Source organism: Cucurbita pepo, chromosome 10 (genome assembly GCF_057944985.1).
Source record: "Cucurbita pepo subsp. pepo isolate OVF chromosome 10, ASM5794498v1, whole genome shotgun sequence".
Classification (NCBI taxonomy): Eukaryota; Viridiplantae; Streptophyta; class Magnoliopsida; order Cucurbitales; family Cucurbitaceae; genus Cucurbita; species Cucurbita pepo.
The window spans coordinates 3124461-3148760 of NC_141807.1; the positions used below are offsets into that span (position 1 = coordinate 3124461).

Consider the following 24300-nt stretch of genomic DNA (forward strand, 5'->3'; position numbering starts at 1 on the left):
TAACCGTAGTCTCTTCGGTTCGGGATTTCAGAGAACGGGACGAAGTGGGGTTTCACCTTTTTCAGTTACATCTTCTCTAACCCTTGGTGAGCTAACGCTATTCACCGTGGCAGCTGTTGCAGTTCAGACCATTGGACTCTCCTTTTTCGTCTTCGGGTATTTCCATGTCAAACCTGCACTATCCGGTGACAGGTGCTCTTCAGCTCTCTTTCGAATCCTTGAGCAGCATTAACATGGAATCATTACATGATAGAGCATCTGTAAGTATCTGCACGTCCATTTGGCTTCGAAATTATAATTATTTTGTGTAACTAAGCAAGCTTCTGCTAGACCAGCTGGTATATGTAGTCTTAAGAAGAGGATATATATCATTGGACTGATTTGGCTGGATCTTAGCTATATATTCAATACTGATACCAAAAAGTTCACACCCGGCGACATGACAAACAAGTTACTTCGGTGCTTCATGTCAGCCATCCTTTAGGTTGCAATTTTGCAGTCCAAAGAATAAAATAAAATAACTCTTGTCCAAGGAGCAGCAGTGACCGAACCATCTTCCAAGCCACACACCTACAGTATAATGCTTTTCTCAAGATCCTCGACTCCATGGAAGTTATAATTTTCAACATAAGGATAATTGTTGGGACTGTGGGTGGAGACAGGAATAAAGATATGAGTGGGGGTCATTTTATTTATAAAGTAGGATTTTTGTAATGAATTGTTACATTCTGGTCATGCGGATGGTTGATATGTGATTTGGTTAAAGCACTCCAAGTTTCCATATCTTATCATTATAATTACAGGATCAAAATGCTTAGTAAATGGCAATTATGAGGTCGGATATTACATAATCTGCCTTAATCGCAAAGAAATAAAGCAATTAATTCCTTCTCTCCCACTCTTTGAAAATGGAGAATTTTCCTATATAATAAAAACATCAATAGTCGGACTTCACAGCAGTTATTGCTGTTCTTTCCACTTCCAATAAGGGAGGACCTTGTTGTGCCATGGTTTTACTGCATCAGGTAACTTATACAGACACCAGTTAACAACATTTCTTTGCTTTCTGATACTTGCGAACCTTTTATTTTTCTTCTTCTTCAATCTGTATGTATCATTTCATAGTCTGGACAGGTCATGCAGTCCATCCAGAGCTACCCAACTTCAGGAACTATGCATCAGATGTATCCACAAGGACAACCTCTAATGATCAAGCATTACAGCCCAATCTCATCCTTTCCTAGGAAGGAGAATACATTACATGCAGCCCAGAAGCACCGCCTGGCAGAGCAGAGCAGAAGAAACAGAATCAGCGGCCAATATGACACCCTCCGTGCCATCCTTCCCAGCATATACAAAGTTAGTACAAAAAAAAACTTCCTTCAAAAAATCTATCTTCAATTGATTTTAAGCCAACAGGTAAAAACATTCTGTGTATTGATACTTGGAAAGCAATGATTATGAACACAGACGGATATGAGTAAGCTCAAAAAGGCTTTTGTGCTTTCTGAGACAATCCGTATGGTGAAGGAGTTTAAGAAGCTTGTATCAGAAAAGAGAGCAACTAATCGTGAAGTCGGGGATTGCGGGATACCTAGTGGGGCAGATAGATTGAGCTTAGAACACTGTGATGGTGGTGAAGGGATGGTGAAGGCTGTAATGAGCTGCGAGGACAGGCCGAACATTATGGCAGAATTAGCAAAAGCACTGAAAACGGTGAAAGTGAAGCTGGTGAGAGCTGAAATGGTGACTATGGGTGGAAGGAACAAGTTTGCTCTGTGGATGCAAGGGCCTAAAGAAGGACCTGGCGTGCTTAAGAGGGTTTTGGAGGCTGTTATGAGGAGGCCTTCATGGATTGCTAGAAAACACAGAAGTTCTTGGCATTCCCGAGCCTCAACAGCTTACAATTTTAATAGGGCCACTTCTTGAAAAATCTCTTATTTTTCTCCAAGTAACATAATTACCCGTTTGTAATTAGTTGTGATGGCCTTTCTGGAACCATCCAGCCCTCTAATCAATACGTCTGAACATGATAGGTGAAAGTATACGTACTTGCTGACCTTTTTTCTTCTTATCTTCGTAGTTCCTCTGTAATTCAATGTTTCCAGAGATGGTAATTTGGATTTCATAGCAAAGAAACTTCGAATGAAAAAATTAATTGATATTACAGGTTATCCTTATCCTATTCAATGGCTTCCACCAAAATCTCATCTTCTTCAACACAAGACTCCCATCTGAATTCTAAACCTAGCTAGCTCGTTCCCGTCAGGTCCTTGTCCTTCTATTCAAACATAGAATGGGTTTAAGAATTGTGTCCAAGCGTGTTCTTTTCTTAGCTATGTTGGTCTTCTATCATGGCCTTGTACAGTAGTCGTAATTAATGTACTAGGGAAAACTGCATCAGTGAATAAGGGGACCTTCGTTTCTTGTGATAGTTGCAGAGTAAACGAATGGGCATTTCCACTTCTGCTGTGGAGTGATTGCATCTGCCAAGTATAATTGCAAAATGATGCTAGTAACTAGCTAAGTCTTCTAACGCACCTCCATCGCAGCCAACACCGAACTGTCATCAATCCTACTTACATCCCGTTGTATCTTACATCTATTACACTAAACCTTAAAGGTATATATATTATTTTTGTTTTTTTCAACCGACATCTGGTCAGACTAGCATCCACCGACTCAGCGGAATTCTGTATGACCATTAAACCCAGAACTGCGAACAGTCCCAAATATAGATGGATTCCACCAACGATATCTCCAATTCCAACCATAACACCATTTCAATTATTGCTTCCCATCAAACCATAGTCAAATGAAACAAGTCCTTCAAATTGGCAAAGGTTCCTTGATAGCTGTTATCATCAATCAAATAAGGACTGCGCGTGCTTCTGAAAAATATGATGCTTCTACAGCAGTAGTATTGCATATAGGTTAATGAAGGAACATGAGATGAAGCAGGCAGTGAACTAACTAAATATTCATTTCAATGGGAAATGTATTTTACAAAGGATATCTAGATTATTGTGCAATGTAAATAGTTGTACAAAGTCATCATTCACTTACCTCATAAGCCACCCGCCATTGATTGGATGCATACTTGATTTCTTCTTTATATTGATGTGTATCTCCCTTCTCTGCATTCATGTACAAAGAACAGCTGTATAATTTATTGCTTGTAAAAGATTAATTCACGGCTACAATGAGATTTGATAGCATCCTCCAGCTTCTCAACATGGTCGAAATCAACCTTGAATGTCACCATGGTAATACCATCTTTACCACAGTCATAGTCCTGCTTAATGTCCTCAACGTGAAAAGATTGCAACTGCAAACACCGACACAAATTTCAGCTCTACAATAATATCCATTTAAAAAGGCGGCAGAAGAAACGGATACTGTGCATGACAGAACAGTAGAACCTTTCTATTATTGCTGGAGCCGAAAGATCATCACTCTATGGTATATATGTAATTGTAAGAATTATAGAAGAATGTTTCCGTCCAAAGTAAATGCAATATTGACTATGACATGAGAACTATACCGAAGGAAGAAAAAACAAGCAGAAACAAATGAAAAATCAGAGACCATAGTTCAAACAATAACCGTCCAATATCAGAGGGGAAAAAGCACTAAAGACGAAAATTCAAACCCGTGACAGAGGCATACAAGATAACTCTTAATCACATGGGCAAATTTACCTGGTGGTACAGAGCCCCTAGAAGATTGAATGGTACCTCCACACCCATTGGAACCTAAAAGACATGGAACCCAATTTATCAAAAATAACATTTCCTGTGTAAATCAATTTAAAATAGTTTAGTACAGTTAATTTGCTCCATAAACTTCTGAGTAATACTAGCATCACAGGGTGACAACTATTGAGGGAAGAAGAAACACCTTAGATTTCACGACACATGTTTGAGCACTTTTCAGGCATTCGGAAGCTACTCCCCCATAAGCCCTGACTAGTCCCCCAGTCCCGAGTTTGATACCTCCAAAATACCTAAAATTTGGTAGAGGGAAAAGATATCATACGAAGTTAGCTATAGCACATGGCAAGCATACACATTCATATCGACCAAAAGCATTAATAAGAGGATTCCAAGTCAACGATTGGCTAGTATTTTGCCCATGAAAATTGCTTAGAAATAGATCCCAAAAACTACGTTTCAACCTAATTCCTATTATTTGCAAAGAGAATACCTGATCACGACCACCATGACTCTGTCAATACCCGAAGAGACAATAGCAGAATGAATTGGTTTTCCAGCAGTACCAGATGGCTCGCCATCATCATTAGACCTAAATTGATCTCCAACCTGAATAGAGTCAAAAGAAGTTATAAATAAAGGAATTGAGATCAGGGAAGTAAATATATTAACTCCCCTCTCAACATCTCTTTATGGGAATCCTCTTGAACAAAAAAAACTCTCTGAAAAACTGGAGCATTGCATTTTGAAGTAATAATATGACCATCAGAAACTTGCGAGCTTTAAAATACGAGGGAATGACAGAAACTAATTGATATTACATTCGCAGCAGAAAATTTTCGGATCTATCAAAATAAACAGTGTAAAAATGTAAAACAGAAACTAAACGTAGCATCTTTCTTATCATATTTAAGGAATGTTATTTTTGTAAAAATATAAAAGAGATGATAGATTTATTCATGTAGTAATTTATCACGTGATTTAGCATAAACTCTGTTACATTACACCTTCAATAGACCACGTGAAGAGCAAAGTATTAGACCACTGTGACGGATGGTGAACTACCCCATAATAGATATTCTTCAAGAACTGTAACAATAATACATCTAACCATATCCAACAACATGCAAGAGATAGAGAAGTACCTGATACGCCCAGCAATTGTGAGTAGCTCGCGGTTCCCGTACCTGAGTTTCACCACAAAAAATGCCTGCCAGATTAGTGAATTTCACACAAACATATAGATCCTATTCTAGAAGATTTTTAAGGACGCATTTTGAGGCAATGTTCCAATATTTGAGATTAAAAGAGTGACGCTAATGTCATGATACAATTTGCAATAAGAATTTCACTAGAAAATAGATAGCTTTGCCAATTGAATCACGTACGATGTAAAGTGCGATATAATTTACAACTTCAAAGAAAATGCCATCTAGAATCCCAAGGGAACAAAAGAGAATTTATTCCAGGAAACAAACAGAAAGGCAGCGAGGCTAAACAGGAATAGAAATCGGAAACTCCTCCATGAGAATCTAGCATAGAACACCTGGGAGAGAAGAGAAAAGGCAGTCTGCTCATTGGTGACAGGACCAGCGATGGCGATGAACTTGCTCTTCTTGATTTCTTTTTCGAATCTCACAATCTCTTTGATCGTGGTGTATGCGCCTGCATTTCCGCTAGTACTACTGACTGTTGTGACCATATCTTTCTTATCCCGAGCAATTGCGCACAGTGAGGAAGAGAATCGAGTGTTGAGGTTCAGAGTCTTCAAGTAACGAAAATTTGGCGCTGCGGCAGAGGCAATTGCTACGGGCATCTGATGGAGCCTCCGATCCTCAGTTGGACAAATATAATGTGGCTCCTGTCTTCCAGACGAGAGCGGTTCTCCTTTAAATATTCCTTTCCTCAATTGAGTATTAACGACGTCGTTTGAATGGAAAAATAAACACTTTTTTTTGCAATACAAAAAGAACTTAGGTTAAATGAACATGGCACACGAGACACATGTATTTACATAATTAATCGATCATAAATAACTTATTTAGAATCGCCTTAGAAGTTAGGAATAAGGAGACTACAACGAAATTAGGTCAATAAAACTATTATTTCTTATCTAAACAAATACTATTATCTTTCTGAAATAATATTCATAATTACTTTCAATAGCTTACTAAAATGTTAAACTAAATTTATTGTATTCAATGAATATTTAAGCCATCTTTGATTCTAATAGTAATACTAAGCAAGCACTAGTAGAAAACGGATAATGCTTTATGTTCTTAATATCGTTGGATTTCTCCATCTATATCACCGAGTAGGCACATGCCTAGAGAATAAGATTAATCAGTATAATTTACAAAGAAATCCTTGTGATGTGACAACCATTTGAACATGATATTTCACATAAAATAATTTAAAACAATTATAATTGAATTCTGAACAAAAAGTCGCTTTGGCCGAGTGGTTAAGGCGTGTGCCTGCTAAGTACATGGGGTTTCCCCGCGAGAGTTCGAATCTCTCAGGCGACGAAAATTTTCCTTTTTCCTTTTTCCTTTTTTTTTTTTTTTTTTTGTTTTTTGAAAACACAATCGCGAGTCACGTAATCAGAACCTTCCCCCAGAATTGAACTGTCGTAGTCTAGGTAGGGCAGAGCACAGCCAAGGAGGCGACTAAGTCAGCGTCGCGGAAAATCGTCGACCCACAAGTCACTTTACGACACGTCGACTACAAACAATTGACTAATAGAAAGGGCCAAATTTTGACCAGGCTATCCCGAGCCCCAATTTCCGGGTCAATTATGGCATTTCGCTGTGCCCAACGGTCAGACCAACCTTGGATCAAAAATATATTTTTTTTAAGGCCTTTAAAGAACACGGCCTCGTGGCAATTTAAATAATATTTAATCATAATGATACCCGTTGAAATTAATCCAAGGCTATGTGACTTTTTTTTAAATGCCTTTGCATTATAAAAGTGAGAAACTCAAGGGTAATTATCTCTTAATTTATTTCATCAATTTTTACTTATTAAATATATAATTTAGAAGAAAAACAAATAAATAAGGAATAAAATTTTTAACCAACTTTTTTTTAAGTTATCAATTATGTTGGAGTTGGGAATTTTTCTATTTTTCTTCTTCTTTTTTCTTTAATATTTATCAGCTGCACATGCACATGGTTATTTTAAACAATTTTTTATTTTTCCAATTATACTGGACAATTGATTTATCTAGGTTTTTAAAGAATGCAGTATTCAAAAGTCAATTTATTATAAAAATGAATGTAACTTCAACGATAGTGTTTGACTTTATAAATTAATTATTTTGATTGCGTTTGACAATAACTTTGCCATTAAAAATAAAATGTTTGATAAATAATTAAAACAAAATAATAAGACATAGTATGCAGTGAATAATGTGTAGTTAGTTACTTACTTGTTACAAGTTCTTTTAGTTTAAAAAATAAATAATTAAAAATCATTAAATCAAGTTTTTAATTATGAGTTTTAGTGTAAACAAAAGAAAATTCCCATAATAAAGTCAGGTGTTCACATATAGGTTGCTAATAATAGGACATTCTTTTTGGGAGTAAAGGTCAAACAGGGAAGTTGGACCAACCCTCGCAAATTGGAAAGTGACAATGCCCCAAAAAATGTAATTTACCAAAGTTACGATATTATAATTGGTATAAATTAATTAAAATAAGTTCATATTTATTGATAAAAGGAAAGTGAATTGTGTGCTTAAATAGGATTGAACGATGGAAAAAAAAAAAAAAAAAAAATTAATGATTATATTGATTATTGAGTTAGAGACAGGAAATGGAGAAGAAGGAGAACCGCGTAAAATGGGGGAGGGAATTGTAAATACTGAAAACTGGAGGGTTGGAAAAAAAAGAGGTCCCTTAAAGGGACGTTGGGGGTTGGTTATGCTATAAATTCTCCTCCCCCACGTTCTGTCTTTCCCCAATTCACCATTCATTCTTTGCGTATTACAGAGTCCCCTGTTAGCATATGTCTCACAGACCCCTCGTCCCTCATTATTCCTCCATTGCCTTCAGTCTTCATTCCCATCTCTTGGTTTCCAGTGACATGAACTCCAGTTCCAATTGCTCCTTTTAATTCCCTTTCCCCTATTATTTTCCGAGATCAAACCTCCCTAATTCTCTCTGCTTCGAATCTATTTGCTCGCCCTTCTTTCACCCTTCTGTCACGTTTTTATTTTCTTGTTTGTTTCCCGAGAAAATTTGATTCCTGGATAATGGGTGTCAAGGGATTTGTCGAAGGGGGAATTGCTTCCATTGTTGCTGGCTGTTCCACCCACCCGCTTGATCTGATCAAGGTCCGAATGCAACTTCAGGGCGAGACTCCTGCTCCCACGGGGGCGGTTCATAATCTCCGTCCGGCTCTCGCTTTTCAGACCAATTCTGTGACTGCTCCGAGGTCTATGAATATTCCTTCGCCACCGCCTCCAGCGGCGCGTGTTGGCCCAGTTGCTGTTGGGGTTCGTATTGTGCAGCAGGAAGGAGTCGCCTCTCTCTTCTCCGGCGTTTCCGCTACGGTTCTCCGGCAGACTCTGTACTCAACTACCCGTATGGGTCTTTACGATATGCTCAAGCAGAAGTGGACCGATCAGGATACCGGAAAACTGCCGCTGGTGCGAAAGATATCGGCGGGTTTGATCGCTGGTGCGATCGGTGCTGCAGTCGGCAACCCGGCCGATGTGGCGATGGTACGAATGCAAGCCGACGGGCGGCTACCGCCGGCGCAGCGACGAAACTACAAAAGCGTGGTCGACGCCATAACCCAGATGGCACGTGGGGAAGGCGTGACGAGTTTGTGGCGTGGTTCGTCGCTGACGGTGAACCGTGCGATGCTTGTTACGGCTTCGCAGCTCGCATCATACGATCAGATAAAAGAGACTATTCTGCAGAAGGGATTGATGAAGGACGGCCTGGGAACACACGTGACGGCGAGTTTCGCCGCCGGGTTCGTGGCGGCAGTAGCGTCGAATCCAGTGGACGTGATAAAGACGAGGGTGATGAACATGAAGGTGGAGGCAGGGGCGGCGGCTCCGTACTCGGGACCGTTGGATTGCGCGATGAAGACGGTACGGGCAGAGGGGCCGATGGCGCTGTACAAGGGGTTCATACCGACGATTTCACGACAGGGACCGTTTACGGTGGTGCTGTTTGTGACGCTGGAACAAGTTCGAAAGGTGCTTAAAGATTTCTAGTTAAAATTAAAAAATTGTTTTAGAATATATTCCAAAAATGAAGTTTATATAATATTATGGGAATATTGTATTTTCCGTTCGTGGTTTAAATTAAGAAGCTGATGTGAATGGAGATTGTTCATTTCTTCACGTACTGTCTCTTCTCTGCCATAATTATAATTAATTATATTAACAAAAAAATAAATAAATTGAGGAAGGAGTTATATAGTAAAATTGATAATTAAAATTTATATGAAAAAACCACTTTCCATAAACTTTGAAAACCATAAGTTTATTGTGGGAAAAAAATTGTTACATAAGTTTATTAAAATATATTGGGGGTATAATATCAATTATAAACACACGGTATCCTAGTTGTAAATTAATTTTAATTTTAATTTTAAATTTGGCAGTTAATTTAATTATTTATATGAAAAGAAAAACACAGGAGCTCAAAATTGGAAGGCTTATAAGTTATAAGATTGGGTTGATCAGAAATTGACAGCATCCTCACACAGAATTGAGCGCACTTCCATGATCGATGTTGGTGGCTTCAACTCTCTCCGTTGCAGGGCATTCCCGAGCAACCGCTGCATTTCCGACGCAAACACGTCATCCAAAACCTGCCAGATTCAACCAAACAAAAAGGTAATCGGTAATAGCACTGATCTTCATGTTCTTTTCATTCGATTCGGCAACAACATAGGGATTTTGGAATTTGGAGTTCAATGGTGAGTTTTGGACTTACAGAAACCGCAATGCGTAAGCCTTTATACGAGGACATGTTCTCCTTTCTGTTTTCTAAGAGATGTAGTACATCTTGTCCCATTCGATCCCACAAACATCGGCAGATTGCTACGAAGACGCCGTTGTTAAGGACGGGGTGGAGATGATGAATTGTGTTCATCAGTAAATCCTTCAGAGGCTGCATTCTGCTTCGTATTTCTGACTCCGTCATCGCTTCCTTCGTGTCTTGTATTATCTTCCGCAATTTTGTTGCACTTTGTACCCTTGTCTGCATGTACAAACACCGTGTTACGTATGAAAGCCAAGATTATTTTGATGCTCGATCAAAAGCTGATTGTTTTATGACTCGTCTGCCAGAAATAAGGAATTATTGCTGGTGTGAGAGGTGAATCTAAGGTCATTTGTTTGAGATATGAACAAGATCTTGATTGATCCTAGATCATATTTTCCTACAAATGGGTTTGAAGAATACTTACGTTTTCTGCGAGTTTCTCCACAACTGCGTGCAGGTAACTCCTGAATTTGGCTCTAAGGACCAAAGTTACTTCATTGAGATATTCACCTCTAGCAGGACCTTCATCAGTCATGCAAGCAGATGCCATTGAATTCAGTTTGCGCTCTATCTGTGGCATAAGCTCATCCCGCATCCTCTTCATCGTATTCAAAAGAATTCCCAACTGAAAAAGACGGTCCCTCCATTAAAAAAAGTTTCTTTTTTGGGTGACCTTCTTACAAAACTCAACCACACAAAGAATTAAGTACACTACCTCATCTGGTATGAAAAATGTATCCACCGCTTGTCTGGCAAACTTCTGGAAATATTTGGAAAGCATTATGGGCACTGAATTGTCCTTTAATGGGGATAACACATCAGAGTACTGCCTTTCCAACGATTCAAAAATTGTCTTCTCAATATCTGCAGTTGCCTATAGAAGAGGGAGGACGAATACCACTTCAAATTCTGGACGAGTTCTTGGTAAGGCAGAGGAATATAAAGTACCATTGGACACCTACCTGTTCTAGACTGTTTGAATATTCCGGCCAGCGACAAACGATGACATCATATTCATTTAGTGTCTCCCTTAGCCTATCATACATATCATCAACAAACGGCAATGTTGAGTGTTCTGGTCTGGCTCCATATGGTTGTACCTGAAGGTAAACACTTTCAGAATGTCATCACTTTCATGAAAACAATAAAAATCTCATCATGCTATTACACGTTCATACCTTGTCCTGTTTGCACAAGTCGAGCAAAGCAAGACGCTTACTTTGAATCCAAAGTGTAACATATGAGTGGAATAGCTCTTTGGCATCAACTCCACCTCGGACAGGACTGAAATAATCTCAAGGCTCCAGCATTAAAAAAAGTGCAATTGGCATTGTAATTCTGATCATCGGGGATTCGAACAGAGATGGTAGTACCTGATGTTCCACTGAACAAGATCCTGCTGGAAATCAGCTGTAGCAATGACAAGTTCCGTCACAGGAGGCGATGGACCTGGAGGAGAACAGGCCATGAGAAAATCTCGCAATCTATTGCACAGCTCCACACTGTATATGGATGACGAAAGGTTTGGCAAGTCTATGAAACTGCAGAATGACAAATGTAGGTTATACTCATAGCTGGAATCACCAGAAATTTCAGTCAGCAAAGATTTCTTTGAGATGAAACCATAAAAGAAGAAAAGACTCATAATATAACATATGGTGCTTTAATCACCTGGGGAGCACATTTTGATGGTGGATTTCAATATCCGTCATCACTTCGTTTCTAATATTCCGTACCACGGTTTTCATTTTCTGGTAAGCAGTAGAAAGAATAACACCATCCATCAATGTGCCTTCTTTACTGCTTGATATAATTTCATCAACTTCTGCTAACAACAGTTTTGATCTTTTCCTTGTAGCAGCCTGTACCAGTCAACTTAACGTTTACAACTCGTTAAGATAAGGGAAAAAGGATGGTGAATGTAACTACAATTGGCTTCGATTACTTGTAGATATCTGCATAATTTTAGTTGTGCCTCACTACTCAAAACATCATGCAGGAGAGCATATAGCTTGACAGAGCGGGTTAGAGCAGAAGCCACAAAACCATTTGCACTACCAAAGACAGCCGCGATCCCTGAAGGTGAAGATTCATCGAGTGACTTATAATTCTCAAAGACGAGCGCAAGAATCTTCTCAATCTGTTCTTTTATCTCCAATAGCATGCGATTCTGGTAGTCATAAGCCATCTGGCGTCAGTCTATGGCCAAAGAAATACATAACTTCTAAACAATAACCTTACCTCCTGACGACTCAAGGAGCCCCTCCCGTTTTGCTTCATTATAACTGGTTGCAACAACTCCTCCACTAAAGACAGACAATCTTCAGTTGGTGTAGCGACATCCATGACATAGGAAAGGTACCTGCAGAAATCCACGAAATATTGTAATTTTAAAATTATCGATTTGAACATGAGAAATATATCGGTTTGATGAAATGATATTATTATTAATACATGTCTCGTTTACCTTAGCTTGGTATACGAATCTGATATTCCATAGTAAGTTGCAAATTTGTAAAGTAACCACTTCCATGGTCCTTCTAACAACAAATTTCTTTGCTGAAAATTGCTGGTTTTCATTGCAACTTCTAACAAGATATCATATGCCACAGTCTCAGCAACGAGGCCACACTACATTTTGAAATTGAGTTGAGTTGCTAATCTCATCAAATCATAATTTTAATTAATATAGTTATTGCATAATTTCTAAAAATGGTTGATTATCTTTCTAATAGAATAAAATGATCTATATATCTTGGGTTTCATTCATTTCTTTTTTCAAACCTTAAGATTATTGTTTTCATCTGGGCTTGTAGAATAGCTTGTATGTAGTTGTACTCTTCCAACAAGTTCGTGCTCTGGCCCTCGATACACAGGCCACCACTGTGTCTTTTCATCCTGCAGCCGGATACCCAATTTTACTTATACTCAAAGTGAAGGCATAAAATTAAACTTTAGCGGAGAATGGACAAAAACTATACTGAATTATCAGCAATGACAGCAACTTGAACTATCGCATGGCCATGATGCTGTCCTTTGGAATTCTGAACTTCGATTGTTAAATCATCTCCAGGACTATTAGGAAAGCTGTTTGTTCCATTTAGCACAAAAGTTAACAGCTTTAGTCTGAAATATATTAAAAAGAAGAAACATGAAGCAAGAAGAAGAGAATCGCTTACAATAGATACGTTTCACCGGATGCTGGTTGCATTTTAACAACTTCATCGTCGGATGAGCTTTTTAGTCTCAACAAGCAAGAATATGTTTCTGATGTCAGGAAGAACTCAATTACAAATCATTCCAAAGTTTGAATTTTATACAGACGAGAGGAGTTAAGCATTCATTTGTACAAACTTATTACGTTTCAAAGTTTCAACACGTAAATGTCAATTTTCCAGCATTAACAAAATGTCTAATTTAGTCACCTTGCACTACTTCATAAGTTGGAGAGATGTGACACAAAGAAACTGCGCCTGTTTTAATGATTGCCAAGACCTGTTTAGCGTATTGAGAGCCAGCTTTCATATAAGCCAAGCTCTGATGAGAGATAGAACCAGTTGAGTTCGCAGGAAGATGATGAGCAACTCGAACCTTTCGTTTGGCTTTCCACTCGGAGCGAAGTGTTCGCTTCACAGTGGATAAACGTGCATTAAGACTTTCCAATTTGATGGTGGATTGCGTTATACACGAAAGACCACAACTGGTTGGTGGCTCCAGTCCCATTTTCACTCTACGCACTGTCAAATAAACCGAAGTTTGAAACATACAGAAAATATCTTCAAAATTTGTTTAAAAAGTTCAAGTAATATACCCTGAACTTTAATTTTCCCAAGACTTCTTATGGATTTTGGAACAGTTTTCTCACTGACCAACCCTGAGGGAAGTTTTGCCAAGAGATCCTCTTCTGGTTGCAGTAGAGCTTGCCGTAAACTGTTCCAGTTGATAACGTAAGAACAAGAAACCAAATAACTATAATAGCCAAATGAATAGAATATATCAATCAAATCATTTGATTTGAAGAAACGTTATAATTTGAACTTAGAATTGAACTAGATCATCCACCACCTGACTGTTGACAAAATCTAATATTCATGAAGTAACAAAATTTCAAACCAAACTCTAGCTAAGTCTCTGTGACAGTCACTTACTCAAATGCATCACGCAAAAGTTTGCACTCATCATTCAAGAAGTAGGGAGCTTCTGTACAATGACCTTGAGCCCATGAGTGAAGGCATAGCCTAACACATGCTTCATAAGAAATAACAGCACCCCATGAACCTTGCCCTCTGCATAAACGAGTCCCCCATCATAAGCAAGAACAAGTTATTGATAAAAGAAGCAATTACGTAAAGATTTGAGTCCTTATCTATTGCTTTCAACAAATAGCAAATTATTTCAGTTTAATTTAATTTGTGCAATGCTCAAAGTTTCTTTAGTACATTGCTCTGTAATTCGGGAGGCAGGCAGGAACAGACAAAGAAGGTGATGCAACTCTGAGAACGGCAGCATTCCTGAATCAAAGACGTAGTTAATATCACACTCTTTCTCAGTAACTTCCAGTGCAAAAATTTGAAAGAGAGAGAGAATCAAATGAGAGGTATATGCACAAACCTAGCTGATGCATTTGACATTCCAATATTTGTAGCTTGTGCATTTTGGCCTAAAGAGCTTTCTGGTGCTATTTGTTCAAGATAAGGCCTATATGCTGTAGTTGAAGCTTGATTTCGAACATTTAGTGGAGGAGCAGTCGGAATATCAAAATTCGCATGCATTTTATTCCCTATTACTCCGTCAGACTTCGTCTGTCACAGCTAACAGAAAGTGAGTTTTTGCTCATACAAATCTTCAGGCACAGAAAAAAGACCCATTTGAACTAATTAGTCCCCATCCCTTTTAAGTAATAAAATTGCATCTGGGCAGTGTATCAAAAAGTCGATCGAAACTTTTAACACTAACAATCTTGATTTGCTATAAGATACTGGGCTGCTTCAGATTTACGCACGAATCATCTTAAAATGTTATTCAATTACGAACTGAAGCAGAAAATAACAAACCTGATCGGAAGCTGCAGAGTGAGCATCAGTATCACCATAAGTAATGGTGCTCGATTTACCAAACGAAACTTCAGTACTGGAAATCGTGGCCGAATCCGACGTTTTGACTCCTCCATGACTATATTCACGGTTTAGCCGAATTGCCTCCGGAACAAAACCAAGTCCCTTATGACCCATTTCAGAACAACGATTGTTTAATTGACTGGGCAATTGAACGCCATTAATGGCAGCCGAATGAATGTGTACTTTGTCATCTTGAGGAGATATGGCGACCGAGTAATGTAGGCTTTGATTATCACTACCCGAGTCAGACGATAGGTCCATATCGGATCCAGAATCACAATCCTCGCCGTAGCCCTTCATTGTTTCAGCTTGCGACCCATTAATCGCAATCGGCGGCAAATTCCCAGTACCGAATTTCGCCAGAGGCGGTAATGCAAAACCCCGATCGCCGGAAACAAAACAAGCAAAATCCCTCATCTCCAACTTCAAAATAGGAAGTGTTGGTGATAAATCTCCACACTTAAACAGCACCGAATGAATTAACAATCAGGGTTTAAAGAGTAGAGAAAGTTAAATAATACCGAATATTTCTTCGCAATGAAAAACTAAGATTACGATTATCTACATTAAACAACATTCCATAAAGAAAGTGGATATCAATCCCAATTGATACCGCACACAGAAATAGAGATAAAATGTGTACTGACCCAAGATAGAAACGCGAAAGAGAAATATTGCCCAGCAATTAGAAGCACAAAAAACAGTGATCAATGTGACAAAGGGAAGAGAGTAGACTCAAAATTTTCCTCATTCCAATATTTTACATTTTCTTTTTCTTCTTTCCTGGCGACTGAAAGTATGGCTCTGACTGTGTAAAATCATAATTAAGAAAAAGGAAAAATAAAAACTAAAAATTGAAAATTGGATATTAAAAAAAAAGAAAAAAAAAAAGGAAGGGAAAAGGAAAAGGTTCGAAGTCGAACGATTTTCAGGAATGAGCGGCAACGGAGGCGGTGGAATTTCCGCGCCTCTGACGTGGCGGCGCGCTCTTTTGTAACGGTCAGAGATTTCATTGTTTTTGCCAGCAACGCCATGCATGACTGGGTCACTCAATTCCGACTAAAATTTCAATTAAATCTGAAACTTAAATTTATATTTAAAAAAGTGTGATTATTTATTTAGTTTAATTGATAAAAATAATATTTACAGAAGTTATGTGATGATTATTTATTCTTAGTATTCTATCCTTTTTTTTTTTGGGGGGGGGGGGGGGGGGGGGTAAATAAGATGTATTTAGAAAATAATATTAGTTAATTTAATTTATATACATTTACCTTTAATTAAACTTTGCAGGTTACAATGAATTAAGATCTTAAATAAATATAATAACATAAAAGAATAAAGAATAAAGTTTAGGAAAAGAATTAAATTAAAATTGAAGCCATGTCATGGGATTGGCTTTACGTGGTGGCTTGAACAATGGTCACGTGACATGGGACGTGGATCACATGCCTCACTCTATCTTACAAAATTATTTAATTTGACATGTACAATGCACGTCAATTATTGCTTATACTTACAAATACGTATAAATCTAAGTCATGCTTTATTCGTGATGACATAAGTCAATTTTTATATGTTACAAAATGCACCAATATATATATCTTATTTTTGATGAGGTATTATTATTATTGTCATGAAAATAATATCTAAAATTAGAGATAATTAAAATAATTTGAATTTATAGTTTATATTTAGACATGAATAATAATTGAAGGAGAGACATGAATGGGCTCCTGAAAGAATTGGGCCATCGCACGCGAGAAGAAGCCCAACTAAATAAGCGGATCATGACTTAACATTCTCGACAAAAGCCCAACTATTCAGCTTCACTCGTTGACTCGTTGACTCGTTGACTCGTTGACTCCAGACCCATACTTGTTACAACAAAGATCCGTTGAAGTGAAGCAAACCTTAGTTTCAAGTTCCTATAACATTATAAAAGTTTTGATGGGTTTGTTTTTTAATTAATCAACCTGGAACTACCTCTCAACCATATTCGATAGGGTGCAGACAAAAAAATGTGACCGGATAACAAAAGGACATTAGGAAATGTGAAAGGCATTAGTCCATTTATGCGAACAAAAAAAATTGAGGACCATTTTTGCGCAACTTTCAGCACATGACTACATAATCAAACAATAACAATGGGGACACAAAAGCATCCAGTCTCGATCAGAGAGAGAGAGAGAGAGAGAGAGAGAGAGAGAGAGAGAGAGAGAGAGGAGGGAGGGTTTTATTTGAAGTGAAGAAGAGGAAGAAGCAGAGGAGGGAGGTTGAAAGAGGGAGAGAGCTCGAATCTCAAGAAAGTAAACGACTAGAAGACTGTGTTGTTTCTTAAGGTAAGATTGGACCACACACATATTATACCTTAACACTTCATTCTGTTGTGTTTTAGGTTCTTTTTTGTAGAACACGTGATGTGAGAATTGTTATAGTTTAATGTTGCCGTGTCGGTCCGCCTGGGAACCCAAAGCCCAAACCCAATAAAAGAGGTCGATCCCATCCCTATGATGCTGTGGTAAAGCTGAATCTTATCATCTTATATGCTTGAGAGCATCTCTAGGAGGAGAGCCAAAGGGTTTGCTTATTTATTTGTTTATAAAAAGAAGAATGAGAAAAAGGGTGTGTTTTATTAAAATGTATATATATTAGGATTAGGAATTTTGATGCTCATTGTTCACATTTATCCACGTTTTCCCCTTTTCATCGGCTGGCCGTGAGGGATATTCTTATTATTATCACTTTCTTTTGCTTCTTATCTTCTCTCTTTCACTGTCTCCCTCTCTTAATAATTTGTATCCAAAGCCAACAACTTTATCATTTCTCGTTCTATACCAACAAAATAAGAGTTTTCATTTTCAGTAAATCAATCGTAAAAATATTTTAAAACTAAGCCCAATTGAGATTATGCACTAGTTACATGTGAGGGGTAGAAATTAGTAATATACATGTTTTATTATTGGGAAAAAATAAAAATTAGGAAATAATTTAATTATTTAAAATTTGACCGCCAGTTATGGAAGGGTAGGAAAAGGGGATGAAAAAAGAAAATGGTTTTTGGAAGGAGAAAAAAAGGGGAGTGGGCATTTTGGGAAAAACAATAATGTAAGAATAGGGACAGAGAAGGTAATGATGAGAATTCTGAAGGAAACGGTTAAGAGTTTCGTCATCTTATTGAGAGAGGGAAGGCATGCGACCCACGCTACCAAACAAAATCACAACCCCTAACTCTTACTGCTCCTTTTCTCTTTTTTTTTTTTTTTTTTCTCCCTCTTTTCAGTCTGACGTATCTACCCCTCTCATTTCACCTTATTTTCCGTATCTACCAACCCCTCATTTTTCATTTTCATTTATTTATAATGTACTAGCTTATGGGTAATTAAATAAATTAAATATAAAGTTATTTGATTTGGTAGTTTGTTGTGAATAAATAATTGAATATAGTTGGATGGAGTATCACTCAATTAATCTTAATCATACACAAAAAAAAAAAAAGGATCAAATTCTACTAAGTATGTAATTATTGATTTAAACTATATTTATTTATAAATTAGAGGAATAAAATGTGAATAATGGAATGATTAGTATTATTTCCTTTGAAACTTTCTATATATGGATGGTTGAAAAAGGATAATCTTGGTTCAACTATAGATTTGATTTCTATGTGTATTATATATATATATATATATAGAGAGAGAGAGAGAGAGAGAGAGAATTTTTAATTTTTAAAATAAAAAGATGATAGTCAAAGTTTAAAATAAATTTTGAATATTGAAAATAAAAGATTTAAATTTGAAAAGAAAAAGGAAAAGAAATGGAAAATGTTTTTTTTTTGGCTCTTTACCCTAACTTCCTAGTCTCTCATCTTCTACATAAGCAAACCTCCTCTTCCCTCCCTTCCCCCCCAACACTCTCTCTTCAAAACCCATTCTTTACAAATCTCTGTCTCTCTCTCAGTTTGTTCCTTCTTGTGTTTAGTGGCATCAAGTGTTGGGTTGTGTTCTTAATACCCATTTCTTAAGAGACATCAAATGCTGTTTTTATTTGTTTGATATTTTTCTTTTTGAGATTTTGAAATATCCTTCAATGGCGGATACTTTTTACTGTACACAGAACAACGCCAATACTTGTTTTGATGATCAATTTGATTGTAATGCCACAAATAATAAGGTTGAGCAATGCTCAATTTTTCTGCCCCATACTTTGCTGGGTTTTGCTTTACAGAGTGAAGAGAGGGTGAGAGGAATGGTGGAAAAGGAGATTCAGCATTTGCCTACCCACGATTATCTTAAGAGACTGCGCAGTGGGGATTTGGATTTGAAGTTTAGGAGAGAAGCTCTTGATTGGATTTGGAAGGTTGGTTTTTTTTTTTTTTTTTCCTTCTCTGTTTGATTCTTTTATAAGAGGAGTGGTCTTGATTTTTCCATCTGTTTTTGGTTTTCTTTTGCCAATTTCAACAGTCCATTTCTAAAACTTGACTATAAAATTCAAGTGTAGTTAGTTTAATTGTTTGATTCAATGTGGTGCGATGAACAGGCTCATGCCCATTACAGCTTTGGACCTCTCACTCTTTGTCTATCTTTAAACTACTTGGACCGTTTCCTCTCAGTGTATCAATTGCCTGTAAGTTCCAAAAATCAAACAACATTTATTCTTCTCCTTTCCTTTTTCTTCTCAAGTTATGGAAATTTTCTTGTGTGTTTTTATTTAGATGGATAAAAGCTGGACTGTGCAGCTGCTGTCAGTTGCTTGTGTGTCTCTAGCAGCAAAGATGGAGGAGACAGAAGTACCACTGTCCATAGATTTACAGGTCAAATGAGTTTCAAATTTTTTTTTTTTTTTTTTCTCCGAGTACAATTGTTCTGTTTTATTAATAGATTTCAATTTTGAAGAACAGGTGGAGGAGCCTAAGTTTGTGTTCGAAGCAAAAACGATACAAAGAATGGAGCTTCTGGTTCTAAGCAGGTTGAAATGGAAGATGCATGCCATAACTCCATTTTCTTTCATTGATTATTTCGTGAGTAAGATGAGTGTTGGAGAGCACGTAGCGAGGGTATCCTTGTCAAAATCTTCACAACTCATTCTGAGCACAATTAAAGGTGTTTTTAAGCTTTTTCTTTGTATTTACTGACAGACAAATTCTGTTGCATTCCCCAGAAATTAATGTGTTTGATACAGATTTGTGGTTGTGAAATTAAATGCATGCAGGCATTGACTTCTTGGAATTCAGGCCTTCTGAAATTGCTTTAGCTGTGGCAATTTCCACTTCAGGAGAATTGCAAGCATCCGACGTCAATAAAGCAATCCTTTCTTTTCCATATATGGAGAAAGTAATTCAACTTTGACTCTTTTTTAACTTCAAACAAAAAAAAAAAAAAAAAAAAAAAAAAAAAAAAACATTTTTGCCTGTGGGTTGCTTTGTTTTAAACATTTGCTTTATGGGTTGGTTTTTGTTTTGCAGGAGAGGGTGATGAAGTGCATCGATCTGATAAGAGATGTTTCGTTGATTAGTAATGTAAATACATTGGTCGCTGATAATGTTGCTGGTTCAGTTCCTCAAAGCCCTGTTGGGGTGTTGGATGCAGCTTGTTTGAGCCAAAAACAGAAGAACTATTAACTTCTGGGTCATTATTAGTTTTACTGCAAATGAAAAGGGAAAAAAAACCCTGAAATTTTCCCCAACTTTGAGATAGATAAGAGGTAGAGTGTAAGAGAGAGAGAGAGAGAGAGAGAGAGAAAACAGGACAAAGCAGAAAAGTGTTGCTCCAATTCCTAAATTCACTTTTTTATAAACAGAATTTTAGTGTGCAAGAAGGAAGCAGAGGAAGAGAAGGAGATGAATGCTGTGGTGTGTGTGTGTGTGTGTTTTTGTTGGTTTGTCTTCATTTCCTTAGGGCTTTAAATAACGAAGTTATTGTATGGCAGTGTGGTAGAGAAGGGGGGAGCAGAGCAGAGCAGAACAGAGCAATGGAATTATATATGTGTTTGTTTTGGGGATTGAGAAAGAGGGCCCCACTTGGTCAAACTCAAACTCCTCCTGTGTTCTGAATGCTCTGTAAAACCAACTCTGTATCTGTATGTATATAATGATGATTAAAAAACAAGGAAATGTTTTGTTTTGAGAAAAACATTGGAAATACTGCAATTTCCTCCAACTGCACAGAAACAGAGAGAGAGAGGTTGGGTTCAGGATTCAGCTAGCATTGCCATTTCTGAAGGCAACCCATGAATTGTTTAAGGACTCTCTCATTAAGATACCTGTGCATTTTCACTCACTCACTCACTCACTAAGTCTTGTGGAGCAGGCTTTGGCTCCCCCATGGTTGTCACTGACAAGCACCCACTCAAAAACATTGCCTCTGCAACACCCATTAAACAACAATAAAGCTACCTTAAACGAGTTATTAATCCTTGTCTTAGCCCTTAAACCTCAGCCAGAAAGGCTACAAGGAACATTACTTCTTCTTCAATTAATGTATTTTATGGCTTTGCACATGGTGGGCAACAGATGATATTAAGTAGATGAGGAATAAATGTTAATTATCAGTTATGACAAAGTGAAAGGGGTCTGAGGAGTAGCTATGAATTCCATCCGAGGATCTGTCGTAGCTTGGTATATATATATAATCTCCATTCATATATTTGTCGCCGCATTAATTGATACCCAATTTATTTTCCCACCTACCCCTTCTTTTTGTATATGTATTTTTGGTGATTCATAGTTTGAAACAGAGGCAGCAGGGGCGTTGTACAATGTATGAATCACTGGGGTTGTACCCCACATGGCCCAACACAGATTCATGTTTGGGGTAACAACACGAATGATGAATCAAAATAAATTTGGCATGTTCTTAGGGTTGCCCGATATCTCAATTTTGCCATGGGTATTATTATTATGAAGATAGAGATTCATTTGTTGAATGATTGGGCCTACTGCGGACATGGAGAAGAAAAGGCCCAAGTGGAAGCAGTAGGCCCATGGTCCAGAAAAGTAATGGAATTTGGAACATATGTGCTTTGTGTGTGTGTGTTAATGTATGGGCAATGAAGCAGAGAGAGGTGTGTGGAGCCCCACCTGGTACACCCACTTTTGATTTGAAAAGGAAAATTATAATTGGCAGAAGAAGTCAGGCAATGTAATGAAATGGGGGCAGGGCGCAGAGATTCACCCAAACTTGGGCCACTCGTACGTCCTAATCAATCCACCTTAAAAGAAGCATCATCCAACGTCCCTAAATAATCTTAATCCCATCCATCCATCCATCCATCCATCCATCCATCCATCCATCCATCCATCCATCCATCCATCCATCCATCCATCCATCCATCCATCCATCCCCTCAACCCTCTTAACACATTTGAGTGCTGCCCTTAATTTTATTACACAGAGCTTAACAAAAAAAGAAGCCTGAAAAAACCGCCACTGCTTAAAGCTCCTCCTCCTCCTCCAATGATTATGATTAACAAACAAAACTACACTCTATTTATATACGTTTGAGTTTGAGCACACATAAATACCCTTCTCCTCCTCCCCCACATTGCTTTAATGCTTTCTTGTTGCATGCAGGTTTTGGTGGCTCATTTTCAACATGCTCCTATCTTTTCATAAAAACACCAAACTCAACCCAGTTTTAGCGCCTTTACCCCTCCCAAACCCGCTAAAAAACAAACCTCTTTCCTAAATTGCTGCTGTGTTTGAAGCAACAAATTTGCACAAACATATAATGAATGTTTCATATATAGGAGGAAGTTGATAATGAGATTGTATGCAAGGATGAAGTAACAAGTGACAGAAAACAACCCCATATATGTTTGTTCCCAAATAATTAACACCATATAATAACCACCATATATAGCTTTGCTTCTGGGAAGAGGAAAGGCAAGTAGTGAGTAATTGAAATGAAATTCCAATTAATTTAAACACAATACCAACAAAGACAAAGGTAGAGAATGATGATGATGAAGATCATAAAACCCTAAATCTAAAAAATGCCCCAAAATAGAGACAACATGGAACTCTTCAGGTTAACATTTCATTTAGCAATGAAGTTATGGTTTTTTTTTTTTTTTTTTTTGGATTTAATTTGTGTCTAGGGTTTCTTACCAAGAGTGTGCTTGTTATTATGCATCCACACTTTAAGCACGTGCCGCTTCACTCCGGTGTCGTTACAGAACTGTTGCACCACCGCCTCGTCCTGTTTTTGGATCCTCCACCCCAATGTCTCCGCCAGTCCCAGCATTCTGTCCTTCTGTTCTTGTGTGAACTTCGTCCTAAATCTCTTCCTTCCCAGGCTACTACTCCCTCCTCCTCCGCCGCCGCCGCCGCCGCCGCTTGGGTTCGACATGTCCTCCTCCTCCTCCCTGCTGTGGCTGCCCCCACCGCCTGAGGTGGATGGAAGAGCCAGTGGCCTGTGGTGTGGCGCCACGTGGAGGTACCCAGCTGGGGTTCTGTAGTAGGGGGAGAACTGACCCGGGTGGGGCAATAGAAATGGCTCTCCGATTCCATGTCCGACACCTATAGCAGAGTCGAGGTTGTCGATCTCCTTACGGTGGAAGTTGCGGTGGCAGTTGCAGGCAGCGCATTTGAGAGCGTCGAGGGTACCTTCAGCACCAGCGGCTAGAAATTCGCCGCACCCATCAAGGGCGTGACCACCAATGCCAACCGCGTGATTCTTTAAGCACTCTCTGTACTTGGGTTTCCTCTGTCCACTTGAAATCACTTGGTCCGTTGAATTCGTGAGTTTGACTCGGGCAGCTGAGTTAGGCAAGGAGTCGTAACTCGCCGCCGCCATCTCGATCTCCTCCTCATGCTCCTCTTCATCTTCGAAATCCATTGTGGGTGGAAGTTAAAAGTAAATTCGTCCTAACACCCAATTCAGAAAGAAAAACAAAAAAAAAAAAACAAAAAAAACAAAAAAAAACAAAAAAAAGGAAGAGAAAGGGAAAAGAAAGAAAAATGTCGAGGAGTGAGAGTGGGAAGACACTTCAGAGGGGAAGATAAGAGGAGTGAGATAATGTGGCCATCAATTTTCCACTCTGCAAAAAAAAAAAAAAAAAAAGAAAAAAAGGCTGTCCTTCTTCATATGGCTTCATATACTTTGCCGTTTCTCAGTCCCAACCAAATAACGTCCCCGTACCCCCTCCTGCCAATTTCACCGGCTTTACCCGGTTAACCCCCCCTCTGTTTTCTTTTTAATTTTTACATTTCTATTTTGATTACTGCGCAGTAAAAGTAAAAAAAAAAAAAAAAAAAAAAAAAAAAAAAAAAAAAAAAAAAAAAGACAAAAGTGCGAAGTTTCAATTTAAAACAAGTGGTGCAGGTCGGATGGCTTTTAACCATCATTATCACTAATATAAATTTTTTAGGTAATTTGTATGAAACAGTAAAAAATTGTTACGGAAAGAATATGAGAGAGGAGAGTGAGGCCCACGCGCTAAACTCAAAAGCCCAAAACG

General features: G+C 38.1%; 6 protein-coding genes and 1 non-coding gene across 11 annotated transcripts; 4 read left to right on the plus strand and 3 right to left on the minus strand.

Annotated features, from left to right (window-relative positions):
* Positions 1-23: 23 nt before the first annotated feature.
* LOC111804469 (transcription factor bHLH131-like) lies at positions 24-1929 on the plus strand. 2 transcript variants are annotated; one of them, XM_023689277.2, is made up of 3 exons: positions 24-260; positions 1135-1359; positions 1471-1929. In XM_023689277.2, exons 1-3 carry the CDS (start codon positions 165-167, stop codon positions 1927-1929), a joined length of 780 nt encoding a protein of 259 aa, XP_023545045.1. In that variant the 5' UTR covers positions 24-164. The 2 variants fall into 2 exon arrangements, with proteins under 2 accessions (XP_023545045.1, XP_023545047.1); XM_023689279.2 differs by lacking the exon at positions 24-260 and adding an exon at positions 900-1025.
* LOC111803702 (ribosomal protein S5 domain protein) lies at positions 666-5586 on the minus strand. 3 transcript variants are annotated; one of them, XR_015422777.1, is made up of 8 exons: positions 5260-5586; positions 4859-4900; positions 4207-4322; positions 3901-4006; positions 3702-3755; positions 3067-3328; positions 1595-2909; positions 666-1281 (listed from the first exon to the last, which is right to left on the minus strand). XR_015422777.1 is itself a non-coding variant. In XM_023688227.2 (6 exons), exons 1-6 carry the CDS (start codon positions 5527-5529, stop codon positions 3170-3172), a joined length of 747 nt encoding a protein of 248 aa, XP_023543995.2. In that variant the 5' UTR covers positions 5530-5586; the 3' UTR covers positions 2966-3169. The 3 variants fall into 3 exon arrangements, 1 of the variants encoding a protein (XP_023543995.2); XR_015422776.1 differs by lacking the exon at positions 1595-2909; XM_023688227.2 differs by lacking the exons at positions 666-1281; positions 1595-2909 and having other exon boundaries at positions 2966-3328.
* Positions 5587-6159: 573 nt separating this feature from the next.
* On the plus strand, positions 6160-6241 carry TRNAS-GCU (transfer RNA serine (anticodon GCU)). The gene has a single exon. It is a non-coding gene; the product is annotated as a tRNA-Ser (tRNA).
* A 1316-nt stretch (positions 6242-7557) lies between these two features.
* Positions 7558-9075, plus strand: LOC111803977 (mitochondrial uncoupling protein 5). The gene has a single exon (XM_023688606.2). The coding sequence runs from the start codon at positions 7972-7974 to the stop codon at positions 8944-8946; it is 975 nt and encodes a 324-aa protein (XP_023544374.2). The 5' UTR covers positions 7558-7971; the 3' UTR covers positions 8947-9075.
* A 222-nt stretch (positions 9076-9297) lies between these two features.
* On the minus strand, positions 9298-15782 carry LOC111804379 (uncharacterized). 2 transcript variants are annotated; one of them, XM_023689157.2, is made up of 21 exons: positions 15765-15782; positions 14779-15264; positions 14336-14526; positions 14164-14235; positions 13873-14010; positions 13536-13654; positions 13150-13461; positions 12904-12991; positions 12706-12811; positions 12509-12622; positions 12192-12355; positions 11966-12086; positions 11670-11894; positions 11396-11586; positions 11098-11265; positions 10903-11008; positions 10687-10824; positions 10440-10598; positions 10149-10349; positions 9674-9940; positions 9298-9548 (listed from the first exon to the last, which is right to left on the minus strand). In XM_023689157.2, the coding sequence occupies exons 2-21, from the start codon at positions 15256-15258 to the stop codon at positions 9417-9419; spliced, it is 3492 nt and encodes a 1163-aa protein (XP_023544925.2). In that variant the 5' UTR covers positions 15259-15264; positions 15765-15782; the 3' UTR covers positions 9298-9416. The 2 variants fall into 2 exon arrangements, with proteins under 2 accessions (XP_023544925.2, XP_086983910.1); XM_087127784.1 differs by lacking the exon at positions 15765-15782 and having other exon boundaries at positions 14336-14535; positions 14779-14919.
* Positions 15783-18740: 2958 nt separating this feature from the next.
* LOC111803847 (cyclin-D2-1) lies at positions 18741-20571 on the plus strand. The gene is made up of 6 exons (XM_023688436.2): positions 18741-19200; positions 19381-19467; positions 19556-19654; positions 19742-19943; positions 20053-20174; positions 20306-20571. The coding sequence occupies exons 1-6, from the start codon at positions 18931-18933 to the stop codon at positions 20459-20461; spliced, it is 936 nt and encodes a 311-aa protein (XP_023544204.2). The 5' UTR covers positions 18741-18930; the 3' UTR covers positions 20462-20571.
* A 2328-nt stretch (positions 20572-22899) lies between these two features.
* Positions 22900-23765, minus strand: LOC111803848 (zinc-finger homeodomain protein 1). Its single transcript, XM_023688437.2, has one exon. It carries the CDS (start codon positions 23676-23678, stop codon positions 22935-22937), a length of 744 nt encoding a protein of 247 aa, XP_023544205.2. The 5' UTR covers positions 23679-23765; the 3' UTR covers positions 22900-22934.
* Between the last annotated feature and the right edge of the window lie 535 nt (positions 23766-24300).

What these genes read in the sequence shown, in the direction of transcription:
- LOC111804469 (XM_023689277.2), top strand. Translation starts at nt 165, where the DNA reads ATGTCAAACCTGCACTATCCGGTGACAGGTGCTCTTCAGCTCTCTTTC. An exon ending in CATTACATGATAGAGCATCT is followed by an intron (nt 261 to 1,134) that starts GTAAGTATCTGC and finishes TAGTCTGGACAG; the next exon opens with GTCATGCAGTCCATCCAGAG. An exon ending in TCCTTCCCAGCATATACAAA is followed by an intron (nt 1,360 to 1,470) that starts GTTAGTACAAAA and finishes TTATGAACACAG; the next exon opens with ACGGATATGAGTAAGCTCAA.
- LOC111803702 (XM_023688227.2), bottom strand. Translation starts at nt 5,529, where the DNA reads ATGCCCGTAGCAATTGCCTCTGCCGCAGCGCCAAATTTTCGTTACTTG. An exon ending in CCTTTTCTCTTCTCTCCCAG is followed by an intron (nt 4,901 to 5,259) that starts GTGTTCTATGCT and finishes GGTGAAACTCAG; the next exon opens with GTACGGGAACCGCGAGCTAC. An exon ending in ACAATTGCTGGGCGTATCAG is followed by an intron (nt 4,323 to 4,858) that starts GTACTTCTCTAT and finishes GACTCTATTCAG; the next exon opens with GTTGGAGATCAATTTAGGTC.
- LOC111803977 (XM_023688606.2), top strand. Translation starts at nt 7,972, where the DNA reads ATGGGTGTCAAGGGATTTGTCGAAGGGGGAATTGCTTCCATTGTTGCT.
- LOC111804379 (XM_023689157.2), bottom strand. Translation starts at nt 15,258, where the DNA reads ATGAGGGATTTTGCTTGTTTTGTTTCCGGCGATCGGGGTTTTGCATTA. An exon ending in CTTTTGCGTGATGCATTTGA is followed by an intron (nt 13,655 to 13,872) that starts GTAAGTGACTGT and finishes CAACTGGAACAG; the next exon opens with TTTACGGCAAGCTCTACTGC. An exon ending in TCCGGTGAAACGTATCTATT is followed by an intron (nt 12,812 to 12,903) that starts GTAAGCGATTCT and finishes TGGAACAAACAG; the next exon opens with CTTTCCTAATAGTCCTGGAG.
- LOC111803847 (XM_023688436.2), top strand. Translation starts at nt 18,931, where the DNA reads ATGGCGGATACTTTTTACTGTACACAGAACAACGCCAATACTTGTTTT. An exon ending in CATTCTGAGCACAATTAAAG is followed by an intron (nt 19,944 to 20,052) that starts GTGTTTTTAAGC and finishes AAATGCATGCAG; the next exon opens with GCATTGACTTCTTGGAATTC. An exon ending in CTTTTCCATATATGGAGAAA is followed by an intron (nt 20,175 to 20,305) that starts GTAATTCAACTT and finishes TTTGTTTTGCAG; the next exon opens with GAGAGGGTGATGAAGTGCAT.
- LOC111803848 (XM_023688437.2), bottom strand. Translation starts at nt 23,678, where the DNA reads ATGGATTTCGAAGATGAAGAGGAGCATGAGGAGGAGATCGAGATGGCG.